The 25027-nt window shown below is 40.6% G+C and overlaps 2 protein-coding genes and 1 long non-coding RNA gene across 3 annotated transcripts; 2 read left to right on the plus strand and 1 right to left on the minus strand.

The window, feature by feature from the left end:
• Nucleotides 1–3599: 3599 nt before the first annotated feature.
• LOC114151777 (uncharacterized) lies at nt 3600–5946 on the plus strand. Its single transcript, XR_003597006.1, has 5 exons — nt 3600–3741; nt 4582–5130; nt 5260–5376; nt 5664–5770; nt 5888–5946. It is a non-coding gene; the product is annotated as an uncharacterized LOC114151777 (long non-coding RNA).
• A 138-nt stretch (nt 5947–6084) lies between these two features.
• On the plus strand, nt 6085–9001 carry LOC114151776 (protein HEG-like). The gene is made up of 7 exons (XM_028029172.1): nt 6085–6222; nt 6596–6724; nt 6800–6842; nt 6925–6962; nt 7728–7815; nt 8051–8282; nt 8374–9001. The coding sequence occupies exons 1-7, from the start codon at nt 6174–6176 to the stop codon at nt 8419–8421; spliced, it is 627 nt and encodes a 208-aa protein (XP_027884973.1). The 5' UTR covers nt 6085–6173; the 3' UTR covers nt 8422–9001.
• Nucleotides 9002–11134: 2133 nt separating this feature from the next.
• Nucleotides 11135–17660, minus strand: LOC114152399 (mucin-13-like; the record flags this gene model as incomplete). The annotated part of the gene is made up of 11 exons (XM_028030301.1): nt 11135–12061; nt 12194–12455; nt 12653–12740; nt 13389–13426; nt 13518–13560; nt 13637–13765; nt 14992–15146; nt 15244–15302; nt 15461–15567; nt 16933–17046; nt 17150–17660. Coding segments are annotated over 11 exons (1596 nt in total), but the record flags the coding sequence as incomplete, so codon positions are not given.
• Nucleotides 17661–25027: the final 7367 nt, after the last annotated feature.

Below are 25027 nucleotides of genomic sequence, written 5' to 3' on the forward strand. Positions count from 1 at the left end.
CACGTTTCTTTGGAAGATAACACTTGATTTTTGGTGTGATGAGTTTGCTGTCTTTGTTTTCGGAGATCAGCAGAAATGTCCCTTGAACAGTATCTGTTTGGAAACACTGTCAGATCCCTCCTGCGAGTCAGGAGCCAATTACAGCTGATGTTCCACACATGCATGTACAATTATATTTCCGCATCGTTCATGCATATTTTTATTCTTTTCCAGGTAAGGACCAGGAAGTTTCACCAAGATGCAATGTGCAGCAGTTTTATGTTATGTTAATCCCACATTATTGGAAAATTATCATCCTTACACTCAGTAAAAACTGACTAAGCAGCTTTTGCCGAGCTCCTTTATTGGACTTTTATGGTGGGTTACCTTGTCACTAAAGTTCTTATCAACTGGTTTATGGCTTTTCAGTAGGAACAAGAAGCACAATTATTTCAGTGTCTAAATGATTCAGGGAAAAAACTAGAGACTCAACAGCATGCAGCTTCTGAGACCGGTAAATTAGAAATTCAACTCGCCAAAATTTAAAACTCTAAAACACATTAAATAAATTAATTTGTTCTTTAATAATTTATTATTAAAGTCTTTTCTTTTGTGCTAAACGATATGCTGGGAGAGAGGTGATGTTTATCCAAAGGCTGTGCCCCCGGACAATAAACTTGTTAATACTTGCTTAAGAATGAAGTAAGATGTTGTTGCCCTCCAGTGGCAGTTTTTTAAAAAAGGAATGCAAAGCGCAAGCACTTTCAGACATAAAGGGTTTGAAAATGACATCAGTTTATCCTGAAATTGGATTGACAGTTTCCCAAAATAACATTTTAATTTTAAGCTTTATAGAAATTATTTGAAATGTTCTAAATTCGGGTTGGAATGATTGTGGTTCAAACAAACTGAAATTATTCTTAAAAATTAATCATTTGATGCACAGGTTGAAAATTATAAATTCATTATGATAATGTAAGTCTCATCAAATTTCCACTCAGCCACATATTTTGTACCACCATCAACACGTTTCCAAAAATAATTCTGGCAATTCTTCTTGACTGAAATGATAATGTTAATTTGAATTAATTAATTTCTATATAACAGCTTTTGGGCACACTTAATAAAGAGTTTCAAATATGTTGAGTTCAGACCGTTTAAAACGTCAATCTAAACGCTCATTTTCAGGATCTTTCATTTCCCAAACATTTGATGTGTTTTGAGTTTTATTTTCTTATGAAACATCCAACTTTCAACCTTCTGACCTAAATTAACTAACAGATCGGATCAAACAAGCACACTTGGAGCAGAACAAACCAAACCAAATTCAAAATCTATGGATTTTATTTAAATGTTAATTAGTTGCCAGGAAAGCAACTAATTTAAAATTATCTTTAGCAATTAAGCCATGAAGAGTGTTGAAATCTTCAGACAGGAAAGAGTGATACACTGCCAGAAAAGACACGTTAATAAAAAAAACAGGGGGATAAGTAAAGACCATAATATTCCTTCTTGAAATCCAGTAGTGTCTGTAAAACTTTTCCTCGCCACTAGAGGTGCTCTCTAGTGGCGAGTCTGCATCTCATATTCTGCTCCGGTCTTAATCACCCAGACTTACACCCAGTCTAACAATAAAGGTTGATATGAAATTGTTATTTTTGGACAATATTATATTAGTGATCTTTAACAGGCAATTAATTATCAATATAAAAAGATACTAGCTTTTTATTACACATACACAATCTACAGAAAGACACTATTTTGTCCAATGATTCATTTTCTTTCTTTGTTTGTTTTCATTGTTTATTCTTGAATTTTGCCATGCTTTAGATTATCCCTTATAAGTTTATTTTTAAAGACTAAATATACATAAAAGAGGTAGTGATTGTAAGCTTGTAGTTTCTCTTAAATAACGGTAGGTGTCAGCAAAATGTTGGAATCCTGGGTTTCGCATTTCATTAGCAATTCAAATCTATGCACGCCAAAAATTGATTTTCAAAACATCAGCTTAATGAATGATATTTATAGTTCTAGATTTTTAAATTGCTTCTGTGTTGAGAGCTGGGTGATTCATAAATATCAAGGGACACAATGCTGAAGAAAAAACATAGAAATGGCCAGGGGTATAACTAAATTCAATGTTAACACCACATGGCATTATTAATTTAAGGCTATTTATATAGACAAAAATGTTAATATGTGTGTCTGTTTCAGTTATTGAGAGAGATGCGCTGCAAGGATTACATGTCCAACTCATAAAAAAGGTGACAAAACCAAAGTGGAATTTTCTTGGCCTTGTAATGAAGATTTCACAAATAAAACCAAGGTTTCTCAAATAACAAACTGAGTTTGAAAGGTGGTGTTATCTGTATAGAATAATCTAATTCGAGTGTGAAGAGTCTGAGTCTGGCTTTTTTAAACTAGAACAAATTAAGGATGTTCAAAGTATCAAAAAATTTGGCGGAATTTCCCTTTAGCCATTTCCTGAGTCAGACAACAATCAAAAGTCAACTTCAATAATTCCTATGCAGGTTAGCGAATAAATCAAGCTTAAAAATTATTTCCATGTTAACAGATTACAGGTGGGGAAGTTGTAAAAACAATAAACAAGAGACAAGGAATACTACCTTTCTTCCTCTTGTTTATTATTAACATGTTTCTGTGACCTATAAAGTCAAAGGCAGAGATATTCGTGAGAAAAGAAGTGAAACAGCATGAAAAACAAATCTGTATTCTAAAGTCAAAGATGGCCTATTTTTAATAATTATATCGTCTTTTTGTACACCATCCTCTAAACTATTTGCAACTTCAAGGGAAGTCAATGAGGGATAAATATTTCACGACAAGCTTCAGTATAAAGATATTTATTCTGCACAAGAACATTTGTGCACTACTTTGGTGTGTTTAACAAGCACTTAATTTCAATTTTCAAAAATATAGAGAAATTTACCATTTAGTAAAGAGCTACTGGGCATAAAAACATGTCAAAACAATTTAAATACATTTTTTAACATAAGTTTTTTTTTTTTTTTTTATCTTTGTGTGAACAAAGATATCTGGGTCTGGAAATAAAATCCTACCTTATTTTCTCCTTCACCTGCCTCAGTTATACGTCTTTAAAAAACACAACTGTTTCTGATTTAATGTAACATTTTTTAAAGCTCACGAGGTCAAATTTACAAATAATAAAACTGTATTCATCGTTAGAAAATGTACCAAAACAGGGATAAAAATGTTTACCCTGTTTTATGCCTTTTTTAAAAATTTCCATACACTTTGATATGAATATAAAGCACTTAGCGTGTTGTCTGACCCAAATGAAAAACTCTGGATTGATTTAAGATTTTTTTTCACTCATAACAAAGAACTTCCTTTTTACATATTTCATTTTATTGATAGTATTTTGACCCATATCCTTAATCTGTGACACTTCCTGAAATATATGGCAGATACAGTTTATGATTTCAGATGGCTATATCAAACCATCCCCCTAAAAAACAAACAAACCACGGTCTCTTTTTTTGGTAACCCATTTAGTGCTTAGCAACGCCCTGAGAAGAGACGTTACTGTTTATAAGTTCCCCTTTAGGATTAATTTCACACTCATCGTACATTTTCAGATCTCAGGTGTCATACACACAGTTCACACTGCTTTCAGTCTTTTTGTGAGATTTTGTCCTTCCATTTATTAATTTTTTGTTTTTGCAATGGCTAAAACATTGATCATGACTGTCATCCTTTTGCTTTCTGTTGACTCTGTTGGTAAGTGGCTACATTTTCAGTTATTATCTTTAACTTGTTTAAAAGTTGTTGAGTAGGAACAGATTATTTGTGTACTAGTTAGATGCAGTCTGCAAAGAATTACAAGTAAGACAGGTGAATATTTTAACAGATTATAACTATTAGAAATTATTTATTTCCTTTTATAGATCTTGTAACAGAAATTAGCCCTTAGAACATAAAAGAAGCAACCATGATATATTATTTTTAAATGAGCACCTCAAGCTGCAAGAAATGTACATTTGTTTTCAAACACAGATAATGTCTACAGACTGAAATGCAGAAACCCCAATTAAAAGAAATACATTATACCATCCATCCATCCATTTTCTGTTCACCCTTGTCCCTAATGGGGTCGGGAGGGTTGCTGGTGCCTATCTCCAGCTACGTTCCAGGCGGGAGGCGGGGTACGCCCTGGACAGGTCGCCAGTCTGTCGCAGGGCAACACAGAGACATACAGGACAAACAACCATTCACACACAACACACACCCCTAGGGAGAACTTAGATAGACCAATTAACCTAACAGTCATGTTTTTGGACTGTGGGAGGAAGCCGGAGTACCCGGAGAGAACCCACGCATGCACAGGGAGAACATGCAAACTCCATGCAGAAAGACCCCGGCCGGGAATCGAACCCAGGACCTTCTTGCTGCAAGGCAACAGTGCTACCAACTGCGCCACTGTGCAGCCATATACATTATACCATTTATCTAAAAAAAATCCAAAAAGGTTTACTGTTTAAAGATGACATGCATTTACTGGTGCTGTTATTGTTATCATTGGAGTAACTCTGTCAACATCGATTGCACCGACAATTATAGCAACAAGTGAATTGGCAGCTACAGAAACTACAGCAGCTCCAACAACAACTACAGCAGCTCCAATGACAACAAGTTCAGCAGCTCCAACCACAACAACAGGAGCACCAACCACAACCACGACAGTTCCAACCACAATGACAGCAGCTCCTACCACAATGACAGTGGCTCCTACCACAAACACAGCAGCTCCAACCACAACTACAGCAGCTCCAACCACAACTACAGCAGCTCCAACCACAACTACAGCAGCTCCAACCACAACTACAGCAGCTCCAACCACAACCACAGCAGCTCCAACCACAACTACAGCAGCAGCTCCAACAACTACAGAAGCTCCAATGACAACAAGTTCAGCAGCTCCAACAACAAGTTCAACTGATCCAACAAGTTCAACTGATCCAACAACAAGTTCAACTGATCCAACAACGACAAATCCACCAACTCCAATAACTACAGCATCTCCAATGACAACTAGAACAGCTCCAACTACGTCAACGACAGCAGCTTCAACAACTCTAGCAGCTCCAATGACAACTACAGTAGCAGAAGGTAATTCAGGGACTTCACAAACACAATAATTTAATACGCCTAGCTCCATTAAAATAACTGTGTATATAATTCACTTAAAGTGTGAAATTCTTACATTGCGTGTTTGTTGCTTTTGTCTTAATTATCAAGGTGCGTGTGCTTCAAGCCCATGCCTCTGTGGAAGCACCTGTGAAGAACGTGCTAACCCGACTTATGTGTGCTTGTGTCTGGCTGGTGAAGCTTATGGTCCTCGAGGCTGTCAAAAGGGTAAGTGTCTGAATGTGATGCAGAGACTATAAACTGATCTCAGTAAACAGACTGATCTAAAAATATGTTCAGTCTTTTTTGTTTGAGTACTTTTTTAAGATTAAATTTTTAAAATGCAGCGCCAACTCTGCACATGTGGATCATGCGTAGTGTGTAGGGCACCAAGTGCATCTATCCATCCAATCTTAAAGCAATTTTGTTGTGATCTACCACATTAATACTAACCTAACTGAGATTTTTTTTTGTAAATATTTAATTTCTCAAAATAATTACATTTTTCCAAACAGCCAAAGTCTTCCCTGGACTGCTAGTCTGGAAGATAAAATATGATCCTGAAATGTGTGACAAAACATCACAAATATTTAAAGAGACTTCAGATAAAATTATTGATTTGGTAAGCAGTCATTTATTTTTCCCTATCTTTGCACCTGCCAAATGGCATTTTGTTCTTTGCCCCCAAATATTGCCTAAACAGAACATTGTTCACTAAAACACTATTTTTAATATACAGGTTGACAAAGAGTTTGAAAATAAAACTGGACACATTTCATCTTTAGTGCTGGAGCTCTGGTAAGTTTCAGAATCAAAACTGTGTTTTTTATCCACTAGTGAATATTTACAGTGTGATGTAGACTAATCCACTGCTTGGTGCAGTCTTCCTTAATTGTTAAATTTTTTCACATATGGATTCAAAACAAAGCGAGACAGATGGAGGGGAGACAGGCCGCGTTAAAGCATCACTACAAATCATTTTTGAAACAACGTCTGACATCAAAGAAGACACTGTAACAGAAACAATGATGAATCTAACCTGCGAAAGCTGTCCATTGCAAGGAAACTTTGCATGTGGGTTTTAAACAAATATCTTCCTATTCTAAGGATTCTAGTCTAGTTCACCTTTCTCTTATTCTATAAATAGCACATTCATTACACTTACCCAGAATATCTACACTAAATTAATCAGAAATGGTTTTCATTTTTGTGTGAGCTTGATTTCTTCCTCTTCTTCTATTGTTTAGTGTTGTCTTAGTTTTCCTTTACTACATACTTATTTTTTAACATTTGTAAGAAAATTGGCACCTCTGCTTGAACAAAAAATGGTGTTGGTGTAAAATGTTATGATTTTTGTCAAGACTTTAAGTCTGAAGAAGTTCTGGATTGTATGTGCATGTTATGTTATAAAGTTTTCTGATATCTTCTTTTCTGTTCCATTCAAAAGCCAAAAACCTTTGTGATTCCAAACCATGTGACAATTCATCTACAACATGTAAACCTACAGCCGGCAGTTTCACATGCAGCTGTGTAGACGGCTACATTAACACAGATTACAGTGACAGATTATGCATGGGTAAGGATATTTAACAATCCACAGAATTGAAATATTTTACTGCCACTGATTGTAGTGTAACTTTCTGTACTTTAGCATGTCCCCCTGGTCAGAAAGCTGTGAACAATAAATGTAAACTGTAAGTGCATCGATCTGACTGTACGACTTTATGGTTTTCTGCAAGTACAACAGTTTCAAGTAAAACAATTTCTTCTTTTCAGATGTGACTTTGGTCGTACTGGCTTGAACTGCGAGGATGGTGAGTATACAGCAGTATACTCACACCAGACAAGAGTTTGGACTTAGTATATCATCAAAATTTTGACATGGACAGTCAAATTATTGAATTGTTTGCAAAGAAGTTGTAACTCACTCGAAACACCAAATTCATGCTTCATATGCATTCCATTGAATGGAACGGAAAAGCAATTTTGAGGCAATTGCTTTCTAAAGTTCAATTAAAAAAAATTATGAAGTAGTGCTGTAATTTAGGTTCAACCTGGAGCTTTTTGTCCTCACTAATCAGCTATAGTGTGCAAGATAATTTCAAATTTTATGGCGTTCACTATTAAACTGACAGCATCAGACAATTTTTCTAATTCAACTGACTTTTGCGAAGCTGCCCTGGCTGGTGTGTCGCATTTTCCACACAAAACATTACCACTGTGAGAAATTTTCCGATAACTTCAGCGTGTTTCTTTGTGAAATTGTTTAAAAATATTTTCCACAATGTGTAAGATACAACCTTCCACATGCAAATGAAATTATTCCTGTTAGTTTGACAAACAAAGGCCACTAATACTATAAAAGTCTTATTTAAAAAGTTATCAAATCAATATTAACACATAAAACATCCACTGAAAAAGAAATATATTTTTTCCTTTTCCATTGAGTTTTTAAGGTAATGATAAAATCTTTTAAATCAAAATGTTAAATTTTGCAAAATGCTATGTGATTCTGTTGTACCAAGTTCATAAAAAGGCTGAGTCAGAGCTTTTTTTACTGACCGCTTCTCTGTTGTTAGAATGGTTGTTGATCGTCGTGATCATTTCCTCTGTCCTCGGATTCCTGCTGGTCGTCACGTTGATCGCTCTGCTAGTGGTAGTAAAAAAGTAAGTTTGAATCCTGTTCATTTATCACCTTAGTGACTTTTACAATCACCTTTGTCCTTTTTATAAAACTGCATTCATACTTTTGTATTAGACTGCAAACTATATAATATGTGCAAGACCATTTTAAAGTTGGGCGGTTTTACAAATCAGTTACAAAGAGTTATAGAAATCTAACCTAAAGAAAAATAAAGTAGGAGATTCACTGTTGCATAACCTTCTTATTCTTTTTCTCAAGATTCAAGAGGACCAAATTCTTCAGAACCAAACAGGAAGACATTAGGAAGCCGTTCCAAATCCCATCTCTTGCCAAAGGCCCGCTGTCCAGCAACAGCAATGGCTTTTACACCTGGCTCAAAGAGCCAGAAGGCAGCCTGGAAAATTCTGGGATCCCACGAATCCCGCGGGCCAACACCATCAACAACTGGGACAACCTGGAGATGACTCAGCAGAACAACGAGCAAAACTCAGTGGGTATACCTCTGAACAAGACGCCCGTGAAGATAAACATTTGTGTTTTATTTACTCACAAATTCGGATGTCTTTTCTTCTCTGCTGCAGCCATTTGATGACAACCAGGTTGACATGGTCTCATTCTCCCAGAGTTAACTCAAGAAGAACCGCAATGTCCAGAACTGAGACGCAAAACCTTACGCTCAGATCCAAGATCAGAGGGAAGCTGGATCACTTCAGGGGTTCCTATAGTGGTGTTTTTCCCAAAACACTGTAATTTATTAGAACGCTTTTGATGTAAAACATGTAAACAAAAGCATTTCAGCTAAGATGTGCAATGTAATGTAGCAGATATTGTTGTATCATGTGTTCCTTAATACTTTTAGCTGCAACTGTGTGACTTATACTCCGCTGTGCTGTAAGTTGTCTTAAACCAGTTTGCCTTTCATGAAGTTTGATTTATAATTACAATCTCAGTCACCCAATCTCTCAGTTCTGTATGTTAATTGAACTTAAATATATAATCCTTTTTATTTTCACTGAACAAAAGCTAAGAGAAGAGCTCTTGGTCAAATATTTGTTTTGTTCATTTTTGAATTTACTAGAGTTGCTTTTCAGGTTTAATTTGAGTCTCAGTTTCAGGTTTAACTAAGTTTTGGTGAATGAGACTAGCCCAAATTTGATCCAAATCACAAAATATGAAGATATTCAGTTTCTTTCAATATATAAAAATGTGTTGTATAAAAATAAAATAATTTATAATATAATTGCAGCAGTTTGGAAAATAATTTTTCTATTTGTGTTGCCTTGTGTCATCTAATATTTAACCGAAAAGCCAGAAATCAGACATTAACTGTTAATCTTCTTTTTGGAATTTCTGATAGCATTTTTAATTCAGGAACAATAAAGGTTGGATTCCTGGCTTTTGAGTTTCAAATGTTTCATAAGGGGTTCTTGCTGCGATGAACACATTTAATGTTACCTTTGATTGAGATGGTTCAGACAGTATTTCTGTTACTTTAAGACTGGTATTTTCAAAAGGAAATTTTAATCTCATTGTTGATTAAGACTGTATCTCTTATTACATTTGGTCTTTCTTGTACACATAATCCTCCAGGTGTAGAATTGTTCAGTTGAGTGCAAATTATATTGCTCCAGCAACTATAAATCAAGGTTTGGTTAATAAGCTACTTGACAAATAGCATACAATAGTTTTTTTTTTTACAACAGTTGTTATTCTGGTGAAAGAACCGTGAGCTCTGGAGTACCACAGGGAAGTGCTCTTGGATAGTAACTGTACACTATTTATACTAATGATTTACCTTCTGTGCATAATGATGCAAGGACTAAAAGAAAACTAAAATAATTGTTTCTGGGTCAAATATCTGATAAAAAAAACTAATTAAATTTTTACAATGTTTAAGCAGTTGTCAGGCTGTGAACTGAATATGACAGTTATAACAGTTAAGTATGTGTTCAACTGCAATTTACATGTATTCTGTCATGTTGTCTTGCATGTCTGTTTAGTTGGGTTTTTTTTATTTGTAAAAATAGTTTTAATTGACGTAAATAAAGATCAGATATCTCAAAGTCCATAAATTGCTACAGGTAATTCGGGGCTCATGCCTCTGATATATAACTATTGTAATGAACAGTTTGGGGTGAAATAAAGGCATACTGTACCTGCGGTCTAATTTCAGTCTTCATTAAAGAAGCGCCACCTGGTGTTCAGTATTCATATTGACCCTGTGCAGCGTACTTATTGTTCCCAAGTCTGCCGTTGTCTAAGCCTGCCTTCCTGTGCTATTCATCCCACTCCCTTCAAATCTGGTTTACAGATTTACAGCTACAATTTCTACCGAAAAGAAGAAGGTGTGAAAGATGACGTTGATTTTCTGTTTGTTAATCATAAGTAATTATTTTGATCAGCTGCTGTGTCTATTTTGGAGGCGGGACAGGCATGCTTCATGTGATTGCTGGGGTAAAGTACAGAGTATTATTATGTATTTTCTAGGCACATAGTGTCATTTTATGGCAATAACCAACCATGTTAGCGTCAGTTGTTGTAAAAATGCTACATATAAAAAAAACTTAAAAGAAAATTGACTTTGCAATTTGATGCCTTGAAATTAAGAAGCTCCTGCTTTTTCTTTTGTCTGTTAATTGCTGCAGGTGGTACTCTGCTGGAGCTGAGTGGAAACGCCTCTGTCAGGCAGTTGCTCTGCTGGAGACTGCATGTCCAAGTAGGAGCTTGGACTTGCAAGCTCCTCCCTGCTTCCATGAAACAAGCGTTTAGGGTTGCTTTAGTTTACGCCCCTGGATGGTTGCCATGGGAGATTCAAGGATTCCTCAAACATCCAAGAAAGAATAAAAGCAACACCCCAGGTATGTTTAAGAGGTAATGACATAATAAAATGAAATAATACTCAAAGAGGCTGAACCGGGCACACAACCTGATGTCATAGAAATAAAGGCTTTCATTAGTCAAGCCTGGAACTTTAGCCACATTAAAAGTTACTGGAAAATATGATCAATTATGTATCCATAAAAACATAGCATAACAAAGGAACTGAACTAAAATGAATAGAAATTAGCTGATCTCAATAATCCAGGATAGCAACACAATTCAAAATTGATTTGAAGTCTTTTGGTCTCGTAACCTGGAAGACATTAAAAAATAATATATATTTAAACATACACATATTAATATGAAAGAAGGGATCAATGAAAATCTCAGGAAGGTATTGATTTGTGGTGGTCTTTATATTTTGACTGACTGGATTTTTTTGATGATCCTTAAACCAACTAATATGCTCTGAAATATGGTTATTCTTTTAATAGTAAGAGAATAAATATCACATTACCACAATTTTTAATTGCATTGGTTTTATTCTGTGAGATAACAAATATATAATTTATGTAAAACTTCATGTTTGGAGCCCTTTAGTGGTCATATTAAGTTATTACAATATAACAAGTTTTAACACATTTAGACAAAAAAAAGAGTTAAACATATTGTACTTATATTGCACCCTTTTAGCCAACTACACTACTTAAAGTGCTTTACAACAGAATCTTTGTTCTCATCTCATTTATCTATACATACATGTAGTCATTCAGCATTTTCGGTGAGTGTTTTTCGTTAGCAGTTAGCTATAATCCACCAAAGTCATAGCGTTCAAATGTTATGCATAACTGGTTTGTAACTAGACCAAGAAAAATAAAAAAAAGTTATGCAAACATTGATAAATATCCCAAAGTTGCGATGATATTACTTTTACATGAAACATATGAACAGATTTAAAGAAATTTCCAGTTGATCTTATTTACAAAAACTTTGATAAATATAAAACTGAGGCACAAATTAAACCTGTAATGCTTACAGAAAACAACTCTAGAAAATTCATAGAGAATAAATAGTGCATTTAACACAAATGCAGGAATTATAAACCAAACTTTATGATTTTGATGATGAAAGCCAGTCTGGTTTATGGCAGTTTTTAACAGGCCTGACTAGAAGTCACACAATACAAACCAAAAGTAGTAAAGGAACACAGGATACAATATTTATCACATTAATTGCACGTCTCTGTTGATACGCTCCTGTTTACATCTTTTACATTGAGGAAGTTCCAATGTAATGCAGTATCTTGGGATAAATACCACCATAGGAACTCCTACAGAGATCCAACTTCCTTCTCCTCCATTAGAGTCTGGTCTGGTCTGTGGTTTGATTCTGGGCGTAAGGGTTTCTTATAGATTTTACGTTCTTGTAGGGGTTGTTGTGCGGTCCAATCTGGGAAGAATAAAAACATGTCATTTTGGTTTTTGCTGAATTGCATGCAGGTCATAAGAAGACATGAGAATTTGTGAATTAATAAAACACAGATGTTTGTCTTTGCAATGTCTTGTGCGGAGGTGTACTCACAGAGTTTCTCCTTGAAGGAGTCGAGCTTTGTCGGCTGTTGCTTGGAGAAATCTCCGTGCCGATCTTGCCAGACCAGCTGCTGCTGAGTTTGGCGCGTGGAATTCGTGGGACAGCAGAATTTACCAGGATGTTGTCTGGTTCTTTGATATAGGTGAAAAAGCTACCGCTGCTACTGCAGGATGGTGGACCATTGCCAAAGGACGGGATAATGTATGGTTTCCAAGTGACTTTTTCTTTCCTCTTGGACATTTTTCCTTTGAATCTGAAAAATAGAAGAGTACTGAAACTGTGTCTGTCCTACTGTGTAGTGTTTATAGCTAGATTTCTACGGGCAGCAGTAATTAATTTGTAAAAGCACTTTGCACACCTAGAATACAGTTTTAGAAAAAATCTAACAAATAAGACAAGTGTAATTATAAAAAGTCACCAAGGCGATAAATGAAAAAGGTTCTAACTTACTTTCTTGCTATCAGTGGCAGAGTGATCAATGAGACGACAAGCAGGCATCCGAGAATAGGTGAAACAATCACAAGGATCAACAGCGACTCTACCAAACAACAGAGTCACTAATTAGTCTCAGCCTTTCTATGATCTTGAAACAACAAGATCACATAACATTTTAGAGAACATTTTGCATCAAAACTTTGAAAAAGTGGATTTAAAAGTTTTTGCCATCGCCTTTACAACAAAAACTTCTACTTTGGTAAAAAAAAAAAGTAAATTAAAAATTTTAATAAAAAAAAAAAAAATTGTCGATGTTGTTTTGTGTTAACATTACTTTGCATAATTTTCTATGCAAAGGCTTTAGCAGCACTATTGGACTTTATAATTCCTTTGCAGCTATGGACAGATACAGCAGCAAATGGCCCAAGGCCAACATTTGAGCCAGTGACTGCAATGAGGACCTTTCCCTCTGAGATTTAAAGTATTTGTCTAAAAAATATCCTGAAATTTCAGATTTTCATGTGGACGATACCAGACACCATCCAGCACAGCTTCGCTAAAGTCAACAGTCAACAGACAATAGAATAATCAATGTATGAAACTTTGTCCTTGGCTTCCAGGGACAAAGTTAATATAATATTTTGCAATATAACATAATATACTAAATACAAGCCCCCCCAAAAAACCTCTTACAAACATAACAATAAATGTCTTGATGAACATTCTTTGATTTTCACTACAGTATACTTACCATCCTCGCAGTTCATTCCAGAACGACCAAAGCTACATCTGAAAAAAATATTAAAAATAAATTGTTTAACTTGAAACTGTTGTACTTGCAGAAAACCATAAAGTCGTACAGTCAGATCGATGCACTTACGGTTTACATGTATTGTTCACAGCTTTCTGACCAGGGGGACATGCTAAAGTACAGAAAGTTACACTATAATCAGTGCACAATGAAATATTTAAACTCTCTTGATTGTTAAATATCCTTACCCATGCATAATCTTTCACTGTAGTTTGATGTAATATAACCATCTAAACATGTGCACACGAAACTGCCCACTGTAGAATTGCACTTTGTTGTTGTTTCGTCACATGGATCCAAACCACAAAGCTGTTTCACTTTAAATGGAACAGAAAAGAAGTTTGATGGGATCAACAAATTTCATGACATAACAAGCACATAAAATCAAGAACATCACTGATATCTAAATTCCTCAGAGATTCTTTCAGACTTAAAGTCTTGACAGAAATCGTGACCAACATTATGTGTATGTTTTGTGTGTGAAAAGGTGCCATGCCTGTTAAAAGTTTTTGAAAAGTGTGTCTTAATAAAATAAAAAAAAAATAAAATAAAATCCAAACACAAAACTTATCCAAAGTGGAATAAGAGAAATACCGTAATTTCCAGACTCACGCTTTCAACCCTGCGGCTTATACAATGATGCGGCTAATTTATGCATTTTTTCTAACGGCCGCCAAGTGCGCTCGAGCAGAAAAGGTAAGAGTGAGACAGGCGGAATATATGTGTCGAGGAAGACGCAAGTTTAATGTAACTTCGCGCTTTCTGCATGAATAAAATTAGCATGAACAGACCCTCATCATGGAAAACGCAAGACGAAATGCATATGATGCAGCTTTCAAGTTAAAAGCAATCGAGCTGGCCGATAAAGAAGGAAAACGGAGCTGCTGCCCGTAAACTTGGCATGAAGTTTACGATTCATGAATGAATCGATGGTGAGACGCTGGAAACGGCAGCGGGAAGAACTGGAGCAATGTAAAAAGACCAAAAAAGCTTTCAGAGGTAAGAAAAGCAGGTATTTCAATCAGACACTGAGGAGGAAGACTTCCATGGTTTCAGTGCTCAGGAGGAAGATGAAGACGGCTCTCAGTGGCTTTTACCGGTATGTTTTTTTTTAAGCAGCACTGTTACTGCTGTGCTACCATGTTGCTGCTGTGTTACTGCCGCGTCACAGGCACTGTTTGGAAAGAAAAGCTAAGGTATTAAAACTTTGAAAACTCTTTCTGTGTACCGTCTTTCTTTGTAAATGTTCAATGTAGGCACATGCGGCTTATAGACAGGTGCGGCTTATGTATGTACATAATGGTTTTTCCTTTAAAAATGTACTGGGTGCGGCTTATAATCAGGTGCGCTCTATAGTCCGGAAATTGTGGTAATAGAAGAATAAGAAGAATTCAAGCTGCCAAACACAAACAGGAACCAGTCTTAACACCACAGCTTTCTGATTAATACAACCTATATTATGAAAGATAAGTGTAATGAATGTACTGTATAAGGGAAAGGTAAAGTAAGAATCTTCAGAATTACATATTTATATTAAACCCACATGTAAAGCTTCCTGGCAGTGGACAGCTTTCGCAGGTGAGACTTTCCATTGTTTCTATTACAATTTCTTCTGTGACGTTAGACTTTGCTTCATAGTTGATTTGGACTGAAGCTTCAACGTTGCCTGTGTTTGACCTTAGTACTGATTGTATTTCCCTGAAATGAAAATATGGAAGAGAATACTGGTAAGTCTTTGTCATACTGTAGGCATTCACTACTGTCTAAAAAACACAGATTTAACACTGAAACTTACCGGAGCTCCAGGACTATTGATGAAATGAATCCACGTGTTTTGTTGAACTCTTTCTTAACCTGTGTATTAAAGTAGTATTTTAGTGTTCTGTTTAGTCAGTATTTGGGCACATAGAACAAAATGCCTTTTGATAGATAAAGCACAGGTGAGACCAGTAGGATATAATTCTGGCATTTGGAACAAAATAAAATATAGAAAAAGAAAAATGAAAGCTTACCGCATTAGTAATTTTATCTGAAGTCTCTTTAAATATTTGTGATTTTTTGTTGGCCATGTCAGGAAGATATCTGTCCGCTAAGACCATCAGAGCAGGGAAAACCTTGACTATTTGGAAAAACAAAATTATTGTTAGAAAGTTCCCAAAAAATTTCACAAACACAAATAAAAATGTTCAAGCAATTAGAGTTTTCAAATGGGAGTTTACTGCAGCATCATTTATCAAATAAATACAAATAAAAAGGAAGGAACAAGAGTTAGAACACAGCTTCAGCAATTACAGATAGAAGCTATGGATCAGTCCCAAAATCTGAGTGTAGTGATGGATTCAGACCGAATACTTGAGAGATACATGATGACATTTGCAAAGGTGGCCTTCTGTCACGTGAAAAGCATTTCTAGAGTTAAAGAACTTATGTTCAAACAAGATCTTAAGAAACTCTCCTTAAGATGCGTTCATCTTTCGTTGAATTGATTACCCACACTTTAACACTGCAGTTCAAAGTAAGTATTTTCTTAAGCAGGATACATGTAACAGGTTGAACATGGGATCATATCCCATGTCTTTGCTGCTTCTGTATTTATTATTTTCATGTTTTCATTTGTTCAATGCAGAAACAATACAGGTAAAACAATGCTTTGCTATTTTTTTTTTGTCTACGAGAGGAAAATAATTTAAAAATGTCATCTCATTACTTTACTTTCAGGCATTACCAAGCGCAGTTCACAGCTTCTCTGATCCCTGTCAAACAGGGCAAGTGTGAGGAAAGGAGAGGCACAGAGTGCGAGCCATGTGCAATGATCATCTTTCTTCCTGTTATTTCTGTTTGGCTTCTCCTACTATGGCTTTTTCATTTCAAATATTACTTTTTTATTGCTTGTGTATATTGATACATTCTACACAATTTTATTTTAAATATGTCATTATTATGACAACTGTAATGATCATGATTTTTCAAAAGTCAAAATTTTTTGTGTCCTCTTGATCACTTGGTGTCCTATACACTGTAAGTGAACCGCAAGTGCAGGTTTCACTCTTCTAAAGTTTAACTCTGCATTAAACTTTATGCTAATAGGCTCCCTCTATAAGCTTTAAATAGCTTCTTTGGAGACCTGATTCACTCACAATAATCTTGTAGTTATGATCTGTGTCGATCTCTGATCTGTATCATCTGGTAAAACAGTATGTCGTAAGTTCATTGTGGAATTTATTACATTTTGTGAGTGAAGAAACTGAAACTGAAGATGCACAAAAAATATACTAGTTTCATGAATAGAGCCCCCATCAAATAAATTACATCAAGACTATCTAGTCCGTTTTTAGATTAGTCTCTTTACTGGATCCAGTTTGGAAGCACCAAACTGGATTCAGGTTGTGACACTGTGAAAAGATTTATTGCTTTATGAGAAGCAACACATTGCCTCTAATGAATACATTATGAGAAGCAATATATTTTACATTCAGATACTTACCCTTTTGACAGCCTTCTCGATAAACTTCTCCCGGAAGACACAAGCACACGTGAGTCTGGTCAGCACGGTCTTCACAGATGCTTCCTCTGAGACATGGGCTTGAAGCACACGCACCTTGATAATTAAGACAAGAACAAATGCACAATTTGGCAAATTATTGCACAGTTATTCTAATGAGAGTGCATGTATTATTAAATTGTATCTATTTGTAACGTACTTGTAGGTCGTGTAGTTGTCACTTGGCCAACTGCTGTGGTTGATATTGGAACAGCAGTAGTTTTTGATGGACCTGCTGTGGTTGTTGTAGGAGGTGTGGTGGGTGCAGTTGTAGCTTCTGATGTGGTTGTGGTTTGTGATCCTGTAGTAGTAGTAGTAGAAGTAGTAGTAGTTGTGATTACAGCTCCTGTGGTGGATGTGGTTGAAGCTTTTGTGGTGATTGTGGTTGGAGCTCCTGTAGTGGATGCGGTTGGAGCTGCTGTGATTGTGGTTGTAGATGCTGTGGTTGTGGTTGTAGCTCCAGTGGTTGTGGTAGGAGCCTTTGTGGTTGTTGTTGGACCTTCAGTTGTTGTAGTTGGAGCTGCTGTGGTTATAGTTGGAGCTCCAGTGGCGGTTGTGGTTGGAACTGCTGTAGTAGATGTTGTTGAAGATGATATGATAGTGGTTAGAGTGGTTGGAGCTGCAGTGGTTGTTGTTGGAGCTGCTGTGGTTGTAGTTGGAGCTTCTGTGGTTGTGGGTGGAACTCCTGTGGTTGTGGTTGGAGCTGCTGTGGTTGTGGTTGGCGTTGCAGTCGTTGTTGTTGGAGCTGCTGTGGTTGTAGGTGGAGTCGCTGTGGTTGTTGATGGAGGTGCTGTTGCAGTTGGAACTGCTGTGGTTGTTGATGGACCTATTGTGGTTGTAGTTTGAGCTTCTGTGGTAGTGGTTGGAGCTGCAGTGGTTGTGGTAGGAGACACTGCGGTTGTTGATGGAGCTTCTGTGGTAGTGGTTGTGGTAGGAGACACTGTGGTTGTAGTTGGAGCTCCAGTGGTGGATGTGGTTGGAGCTCCTCTAGAAGTAGTGGTCAGATCTTCTGTGGTTGTGGTTGGAGAGGCTGTGGTTTTAATTGGTAATGCTGTGATTGTGGTTGGAGCTCCAGTGTTTGTGGTTGGAGCTGCTGTGGTTGTAGTTCGAGCTGCTGTGGTAGTGGTTGGAACTGGAGTGTTAGAGGTTGGAGCTGCTGTGGTTGTAGTTGGAGCTGCTTTGGTTGTTGTTGGAGCTATTGTGGTTGTAGTGTGAGCTTCTGTTGTTGTGGTTGGAGCTGCAGTGGTTGTGGTAGGAGACACTGTGGTTGTAGTTGGAGCTGCTGTGGTTTTTGTTGCTGCTGTGGTTGTGGTAGGAGACACTGTGGTTGTAGTTGGAGCTGCTGTGGTTGTTGATGGAGAGGCAGTAGTTGTTGTTGGAGAGGCAGTGGTTCTAGTTGAGGGGGCAGTGGTTGTGGTAGGAGACACTGTGGTTGTAGTTGGAGCTCCAGTGGTGGATGTGGTTGGAGCTCCAGTGTTTGTGGTTGGAGCTGCTGTGGTTGTAGTTCGAGCTGTTGTGGTTGGAACTGGAGTGTTAGAGGTTGGAGCTGCTGTGGTTGTAGTTGGAGACACTGCGGTTGTTGATGGAGCTTCTGTGGTAGTGGTTGTGGTAGGAGACACTGTGGTTGTAGTTGGAGCTCCAGTGGTGGATGTGGTTGGAGCTCCAGTGTTTGTGGTTGGAGCTGCTGTGGTTGTAGGTGGAGTCGCTGCGGTTGTTGATGGAGGTGCTGTTGTAGTTGTAGCTGCTGTGGTTGTTGATGGAGCTATTGTGGTTGTAGTTTGAGCTTCTGTCGTAGTGGTTGGAGCTGCAGTGGTAGTAGTGGGAGCTGCAGTGGTTGTGGTTGGCGTTGCAGTCGTTGTTTTTGGAGCTGCTGTGGTTGTAGGTGGAGTCGCTGCGGTTGTTGATGGAGGTGCTGTTGTAGTTGTAGCTGCTGTGGTTGTTGATGGAGCTATTGTGGTTGTAGTTTGAGCTTCTGTCGTAGTGGTTGGAGCTGCAGTGGTAGTAGTGGGAGCTGCAGTGGTTGTGGTAGGAGACGCTGTGGTTGTTGATGAAGCTTCTGTGGTAGTAGTTGGAGCTGCAGTGGTTCTGGTTAGATCTTCAGTGGTTGGAGTTGGAGAGGCAGTGCTTGTGGTTGGAGCTGCTGTGGTTGTGGTTGGAGTAGCTGTGGTTGTTGTTGGAGAGGATGTGGTTTTGGTTGGAGCTGCTGTGGCGGTTGTGGTTGGAACTGCTGTAGTAGATGTTGTTGAAGATGATATGATAGTGGTTAGAGTGGTTGGAGCTGCAGTGGTTGTTGTTGGAGCTGCTGTGGTTGTAGTTGGAGCTTCTGTGGTTGTGGTTGGAACTCCTGTGGTTGTGGTTGGAGCTGCTGTGGTTGTGGTTGGCGTTGCAGTCGTTGTTGTTGGAGCTGCTGTGGTTGTAGGTGGAGTCGCTGTGGTTGTTGATGGAGGTGCTGTTGCAGTTGGAACTGCTGTGGTTGTTGATGGACCTATTGTGGTTGTAGTTTGAGCTTCTGTGGTAGTGGTTGGAGCTGCAGTGGTTGTGGTAGGAGACACTGCGGTTGTTGATGGAGCTTCTGTGGTAGTGGTTGTGGTAGGAGACACTGTGGTTGTAGTTGGAGCTCCAGTGGTGGATGTGGTTGGAGCTCCTCTAGAAGTAGTGGTCAGATCTTCTGTGGTTGTGGTTGGAGAGGCTGTGGTTGTAATTGGTAATGCTGTGATTGTGGTTGGAGCTCCAGTGTTTGTGGTTGGAGCTGCTGTGGTTGTAGTTCGAGCTGCTGTGGTAGTGGTTGGAACTGGAGTGTTAGAGGTTGGAGCTGCTGTGGTTGTAGTTGGAGCTGCTTTGGTTGTTGTTGGAGCTATTGTGGTTGTAGTGTGAGCTTCTGTTGTTGTGGTTGGAGCTGCAGTGGTTGTGGTAGGAGACACTGTGGTTGTAGTTGGAGCTGCTGTGGTTTTTGTTGCTGCTGTGGTTGTGGTAGGAGACACTGTGGTTGTAGTTGGAGCTGCTGTGGTTGTTGATGGAGAGGCAGTAGTTGTTGTTGGAGAGGCAGTGGTTCTAGTTGAGGGGGCAGTGGTTGTGGTAGGAGACACTGTGGTTGTAGTTGGAGCTCCAGTGGTGGATGTGGTTGGAGCTCCAGTGTTTGTGGTTGGAGCTGCTGTGGTTGTAGTTCGAGCTGCTGTGGTTGTGGTTGGAACTGGAGTGTTAGAGGTTGGAGCTGCTGTGGTTGTAGTTGGAGACACTGCGGTTGGTGATGGAGCTTCTGTGGTAGTGGTTGTGGTAGGAGACACTGTGGTTGTAGTTGGAGCTCCAGTGGTGGATGTGGTTGGAGCTCCAGTGTTTGTGGTTGGAGCTGCTGTGGTTGTAGGTGGAGTCGCTGCGGTTGTTGATGGAGGTGCTGTTGTAGTTGTAGCTGCTGTGGTTGTTGATGGAGCTATTGTGGTTGTAGTTTGAGCTTCTGTCGTAGTGGTTGGAGCTGCAGTGGTAGTAGTGGGAGCTGCAGTGGTTGTGGTTGGCGTTGCAGTCGTTGTTTTTGGAGCTGCTGTGGTTGTAGGTGGAGTCGCTGCGGTTGTTGATGGAGGTGCTGTTGTAGTTGTAGCTGCTGTGGTTGTTGATGGAGCTATTGTGGTTGCAGTTTGAGCTTCTGTCGTAGTGGTTGGAGCTGCAGTGGTAGTAGTGGGAGCTGCAGTGGTTGTGGTAGGAGACGCTGTGGTTGTTGATGGAGCTATTGTGGTTGTAGTTTGAGCTTCTGTCGTAGTGGTTGGAGCTGCAGTGGTAGTAGTTGGAGCTGCAGTGGTTCTGGTTAGATCTTCAGTGGTTGGAGTTGGAGAGGCAGTGCTTGTGGTTGGAGCTGCTGTGGTTGTGGTTGGAGTAGCTGTGGTTGTTGTTGGAGAGGATGTGGTTTTGGTTGGAGCTGCTGTGGTTGTGGTTGGCGTTGCAGTCGTTGTTGTTGGAGCTGCTGTGGTTGTAGTTGGAGCTGCTGTGGTTGTTGATGGAGCTATTGTGGTTGTAGTTTGAGCTTCTGTCGTAGTGGTTGGAGCTGCTGTGGTTGTAGTTGCAGAGGATGTGGTTGTTGTTGGAGAGGATGTGGTTGTGGTTGGAGCTGCTGTGGTGGTAGTTGCAGAGGATGTGTTTGTGGTTGGAGCTGCTATGGTTGTGGTTGCAGTCGTTGTTGTTGGAGCTGCTGTGGTTGTAGGTGGAGTCGCTGCGGTTGTTGATGGAGCTGCTGTGGTTGTGGTTGGAACTCCTGTGGCTGTGGTTGGAGCTACTGTGGTGGTGGTTGGAACTCCTGTGGTTGTGGTTGGATTTGCAGTTGTTGATGGAGCTTCTGTGGTAGTGGTTGGAGCTGCCGTGGTTGTTGGAGCTGCTGTGGTTGTGGTTGGTGCTTCTGTGGTTGTAGTTGGTGCCGGTGTGGTTGTAGTTGGAGCTGCTGTGGTTGTGGTTGTAACTCCTGTGGTAGTGGTTGGAGCTGCTGTGGTAGTAGTGGGAGCTGCTGTTGTTGTGGTTGGAGCTGTTGTTGTGGTTGGAGCTGTTGTGGTTGGAGCCGTTGTGGTTGGATTTGCAGTGGTTGTGGTTGGAGGTGCTGTGGTTGTGGTTGGAGATTCCGTTGTTGTAGTTGGAGCTACTGTGGTTGTAGTTGGAGCTTCTTTGGTTGTGGTTGGAGCTGTTGTGGTTGGAGCTGCAGTGGTTGTGGTGGGAGCTGCTGTGGTAGTGGTTGGAGCTGTTGTGGTTGTGGTTGGAGCTGCTATGGTTGTAGTTGGTGCCGCTGTGGTTGTAGTTGGAGCTGTTGTGGTTGTAGTTGCTGCTGCTGTGGTAGTAGTGGGAGCTGCTGTGGTTGTAGATGGAGCTGCTGTTGTTGTGGTTGGAATTCCTGTGGTAGTGGTTGGAGCTGCTGTTGTTGTGGTTGGAACTCCTGTGGTAGTGGTTGGAGCTGCTGTGGTTGTAGTTGGAGCTGCTGTGGTTGTAGTTGGAGCCGCTGTGGTAGTAGTGGGAGCCGCTGTGGAAGTAGTGGAAGCTTCTGTGGTTGTGGTTGGAGGTGTTGTGGTTGTGGTTGGAGCTGCTGTGGTTGTAGTTGGATTTGCAGTGGTTGTAGTTGGAGCTGCAGTGGTTGTAGCCGCTGTAGTTGTGGTTGGAGCTGCAGTGGTTGTGGTAGGAGCTGCCGTGGTTGTTGGAGCTGCTGTGGTTGTGGTTGGAGGTGTTGTGGTTGTGGTTGGAGCTGCTGTGGTTGTAGTTGGATTTGCAGTGGTTGTGGTTGCAGGTTCTGTGGTTGTGGTCGGTGCTTCTGTGGTTGTAGTTGGTGCCGGTGTGGTTGTAGATGGAGCTGTTGTGGTTGTGGTTGTAACTCCTGTGGTAGTGGCTGGAGCTGCTGTGGTAGTAGTGGGAGCTGCTGTGGTTGTGGCTGGAGCTGTTGTGGTTGGAGCTGCTGTGGCTGTGGTAGGAGCTTCTGTGGTTGTAGTTGGTGCCGCTGTGGTTGTAGCTGGAGCTGCTGTGGTTGTTAGAACTGCTGTGGAAGTAGTGGGAGCTGCTGTGGTTGTTGTTGGAGCTGCTGTGGTTGTAGTTGGAGCTTCTGTGGTTGGAACTCCTGTGGTTTTGGTTGGAGCTTCTGTGGTTGTAGTTGGTGCTGCTGTGGTTGTAGTTGGAGCTGCTGTGGTTGTTGGAGCCGCTGTGGTTGTCGTTGGATTTGCAGTGGTTGTGGTTGGAGTTGCTGTGGATGTGGTTGGAGATTCAGTGGTTGTAGTTGGAGCTGCAGTGGTTGTGGTAGGAGCTGCCGTGGTTGTTGGAGCTGCTGTGGTTGTGGTTGGTGCTTCTGTGGTTGTAGTTGGTGCCGGTGTGGTTGTAGTTGGAGCTGCTGTGGTTGTGGTTGTAACTGCTGTGGTAGTGGTTGGAGCTGCTGTGGTAGTAGTGGGAGCTGCTGTTGTTGTGGTTGGAGCTGTTGTGGTTGGAGCTGTTGTGGTTGGATTTGCAGTGTTTGTGGTTGGAGGTGCTGTGGTTGTGGTTGGAGATTCCATTGTTGTAGCTACTGTGGTTGTAGTTGGAGCTTCTTTGGTTGTCGTTGGAGCTGTTGTGGTTGGAGCTGCAGTGGTTGTGGTTGGAGGTCCTGTGGTTGTGGTTGGAGATTCCGTTGTTGTAGTTGGAGATTCTTTGGTTGTGGTGGGAGCTGCTGTGGTAGTGGTTGGAGCTGTTGTGGTTGTGGTTGGAGCTGTTGTGGTTGTGCTTGGATTTGCAGTGGTTGTGGTTGGAGGTGCTGTGGTTGTGGTTGGAGATTCAGTGGTTGTAGTTGGAGCAGCAGTGGTTGTAGTTGGAGCCACTGTAGTTGTGGTTGGAGTTGCAGTGGTTGTGGTAGGAGCTGCCGTGGTTGTTGGAGCTGCTGTGGTTGTGGTTGGTGCTTCTGTGGTTGTAGTTGGTGCCGGTGTGGTTGTAGTTGGAGCTGCTGTGGTTGTGGTTGTAACTCCTTTGGCAGAGGTTGTAGCTGCTGTGGTAGTAGTGGGAGCTGCTGTTGTTGTGGTTGGAGCTGTTGTGGTTGGAGCCGCTGTGGTTGTGGTTGGATTTGCAGTGGTAGTGGTTGGAGCTGCTGTGGTTGTAGTTGGAGCTTCTGTGGATGTGGTTGGAACTCCTGTAGTTGTGGTTGCAGCTGCTGTGGTTATAGTTGGCGTTGCAGTCGTTGTTGTTGGAACTGCTGTAGTAGATGTTGTTGAAGATGATATGATAGTGGTTAGAGTGGTTGGAGCTGCAGTGGTTGTTGTTGGAGCTGCTGTGGTTGTAGTTGGAGCTTCTGTGGTTGTGGTTGGAACTCCTGTGGTTGTGGTTGGAGCTGCTGTGGTTGTGGTTGGCGTTGCAGTCGTTGTTGTTGGAGCTGCTGTGGTTGTAGGTGGAGTCGCTGTGGTTGTTGATGGAGGTGCTGTTGCAGTTGGAACTGCTGTGGTTGTTGATGGACCTATTGTGGTTGTAGTTTGAGCTTCTGTGGTAGTGGTTGGAGCTGCAGTGGTTGTGGTAGGAGACACTGCGGTTGTTGATGGAGCTTCTGTGGTAGTGGTTGTGGTAGGAGACACTGTGGTTGTAGTTGGAGCTCCAGTGGTGATTGTGGTTGGAGCTCCAGTGTTTGTGGTTGGAGCTGCTGTGGTTGTGGTTGGAACTGGAGTGTTAGAGTTTGGAGTTGCTGTGGTTGTAGTTGGAGCCGCTGTGGTTGTTGATGTAACTGCTGTTGTTGTTGGAGGTGCTGTGGTTGTAGATGGAGAGGCAGTGGTTGTTGTTGGAGAGGCAGTGGTTGTAGTTGGGGAGGCAGTGGTTGTGGCTGGAACTCCTGTGGTAGTGGTTGGAGCTGCTGTGGTTCTGGTTAGATCTTCAGTGGTTGGAGTTGGAGAGGCAGTGCTTGTGGTTGGAGCTGCTGTGGTTGTGGTTGGAGTAGCTGTGGTTGTAGTTGGAGCTTCTGTGGTTGTGGTTGGAGCTGCTGTGGTTGTAGTTGCAGAGGATGTGGTTGTTGCTGGAGAGGATGTGGTTGTGGTTGGAGACACTGTGGTTGTAGTTGGAGCTCCAGTGGTGATTGTGGTTGGAGCTCCAGTGTTTGTGGTTGGAGCTGCTGTGGTTGTAGTTCGAGCTGCTGTGGTTGTGGTTGGAACTGGAGTGTTAGAGGTTGGAGCTGCTGTGGTTGTAGTTGGAGCTGCTTTGGTTGTTGTTGGAGCTATTGTGGTTGTAGTGTGAGCTTCTGTTGTTGTGGTTGAAACTGCAGTGGTTGTGGTAGGAGACACTGTGGTTGTAGTTGGAGCTGCTGTGGTTTTTGTTGCTGCTGTGGTTGTGGTAGGAGACACTGTGGTTGTTGATGGAGCTGCTGTGGTTGTAGTTGGAGCTGCTGTGGTTGTTGATGGAGAGGCAGTAGTTGTTGTTGGAGAGGCAGTGGTTCTAGTTGAGGGGGCAGTGGTTGTGGTTGGAGCTGCTGTCGTTGTAGTCGGAGCTGCCGTGGTAGTTGATGGAGCTATTGTGGTTGTAGTTTGAGCTTCTGTGGTAGTGGTTGGAGCTGCAGTGGTTGTGGTAGGAGACACTGTGGTTG

This window comes from Xiphophorus couchianus, chromosome 10 (assembly GCF_001444195.1).
Source record: "Xiphophorus couchianus chromosome 10, X_couchianus-1.0, whole genome shotgun sequence".
NCBI lineage: Eukaryota > Metazoa > Chordata > Actinopteri > Cyprinodontiformes > Poeciliidae > Xiphophorus > Xiphophorus couchianus.

Excerpts from the sequence above, each read along its gene's own strand:
- LOC114151776 (XM_028029172.1), top strand. The coding sequence starts at position 6,174 with ATGATGAATCTAACCTGCGAAAGCTGTCCATTGCAAGGAAACTTTGCA. Across the intron at positions 6,725-6,799 it reads CAGTGACAGATTATGCATGG|CATGTCCCCCTGGTCAGAAA; the intron begins GTAAGGATATTT and ends TCTGTACTTTAG. Across the intron at positions 6,963-7,727 it reads TGGCTTGAACTGCGAGGATG|AATGGTTGTTGATCGTCGTG; the intron begins GTGAGTATACAG and ends CTCTGTTGTTAG.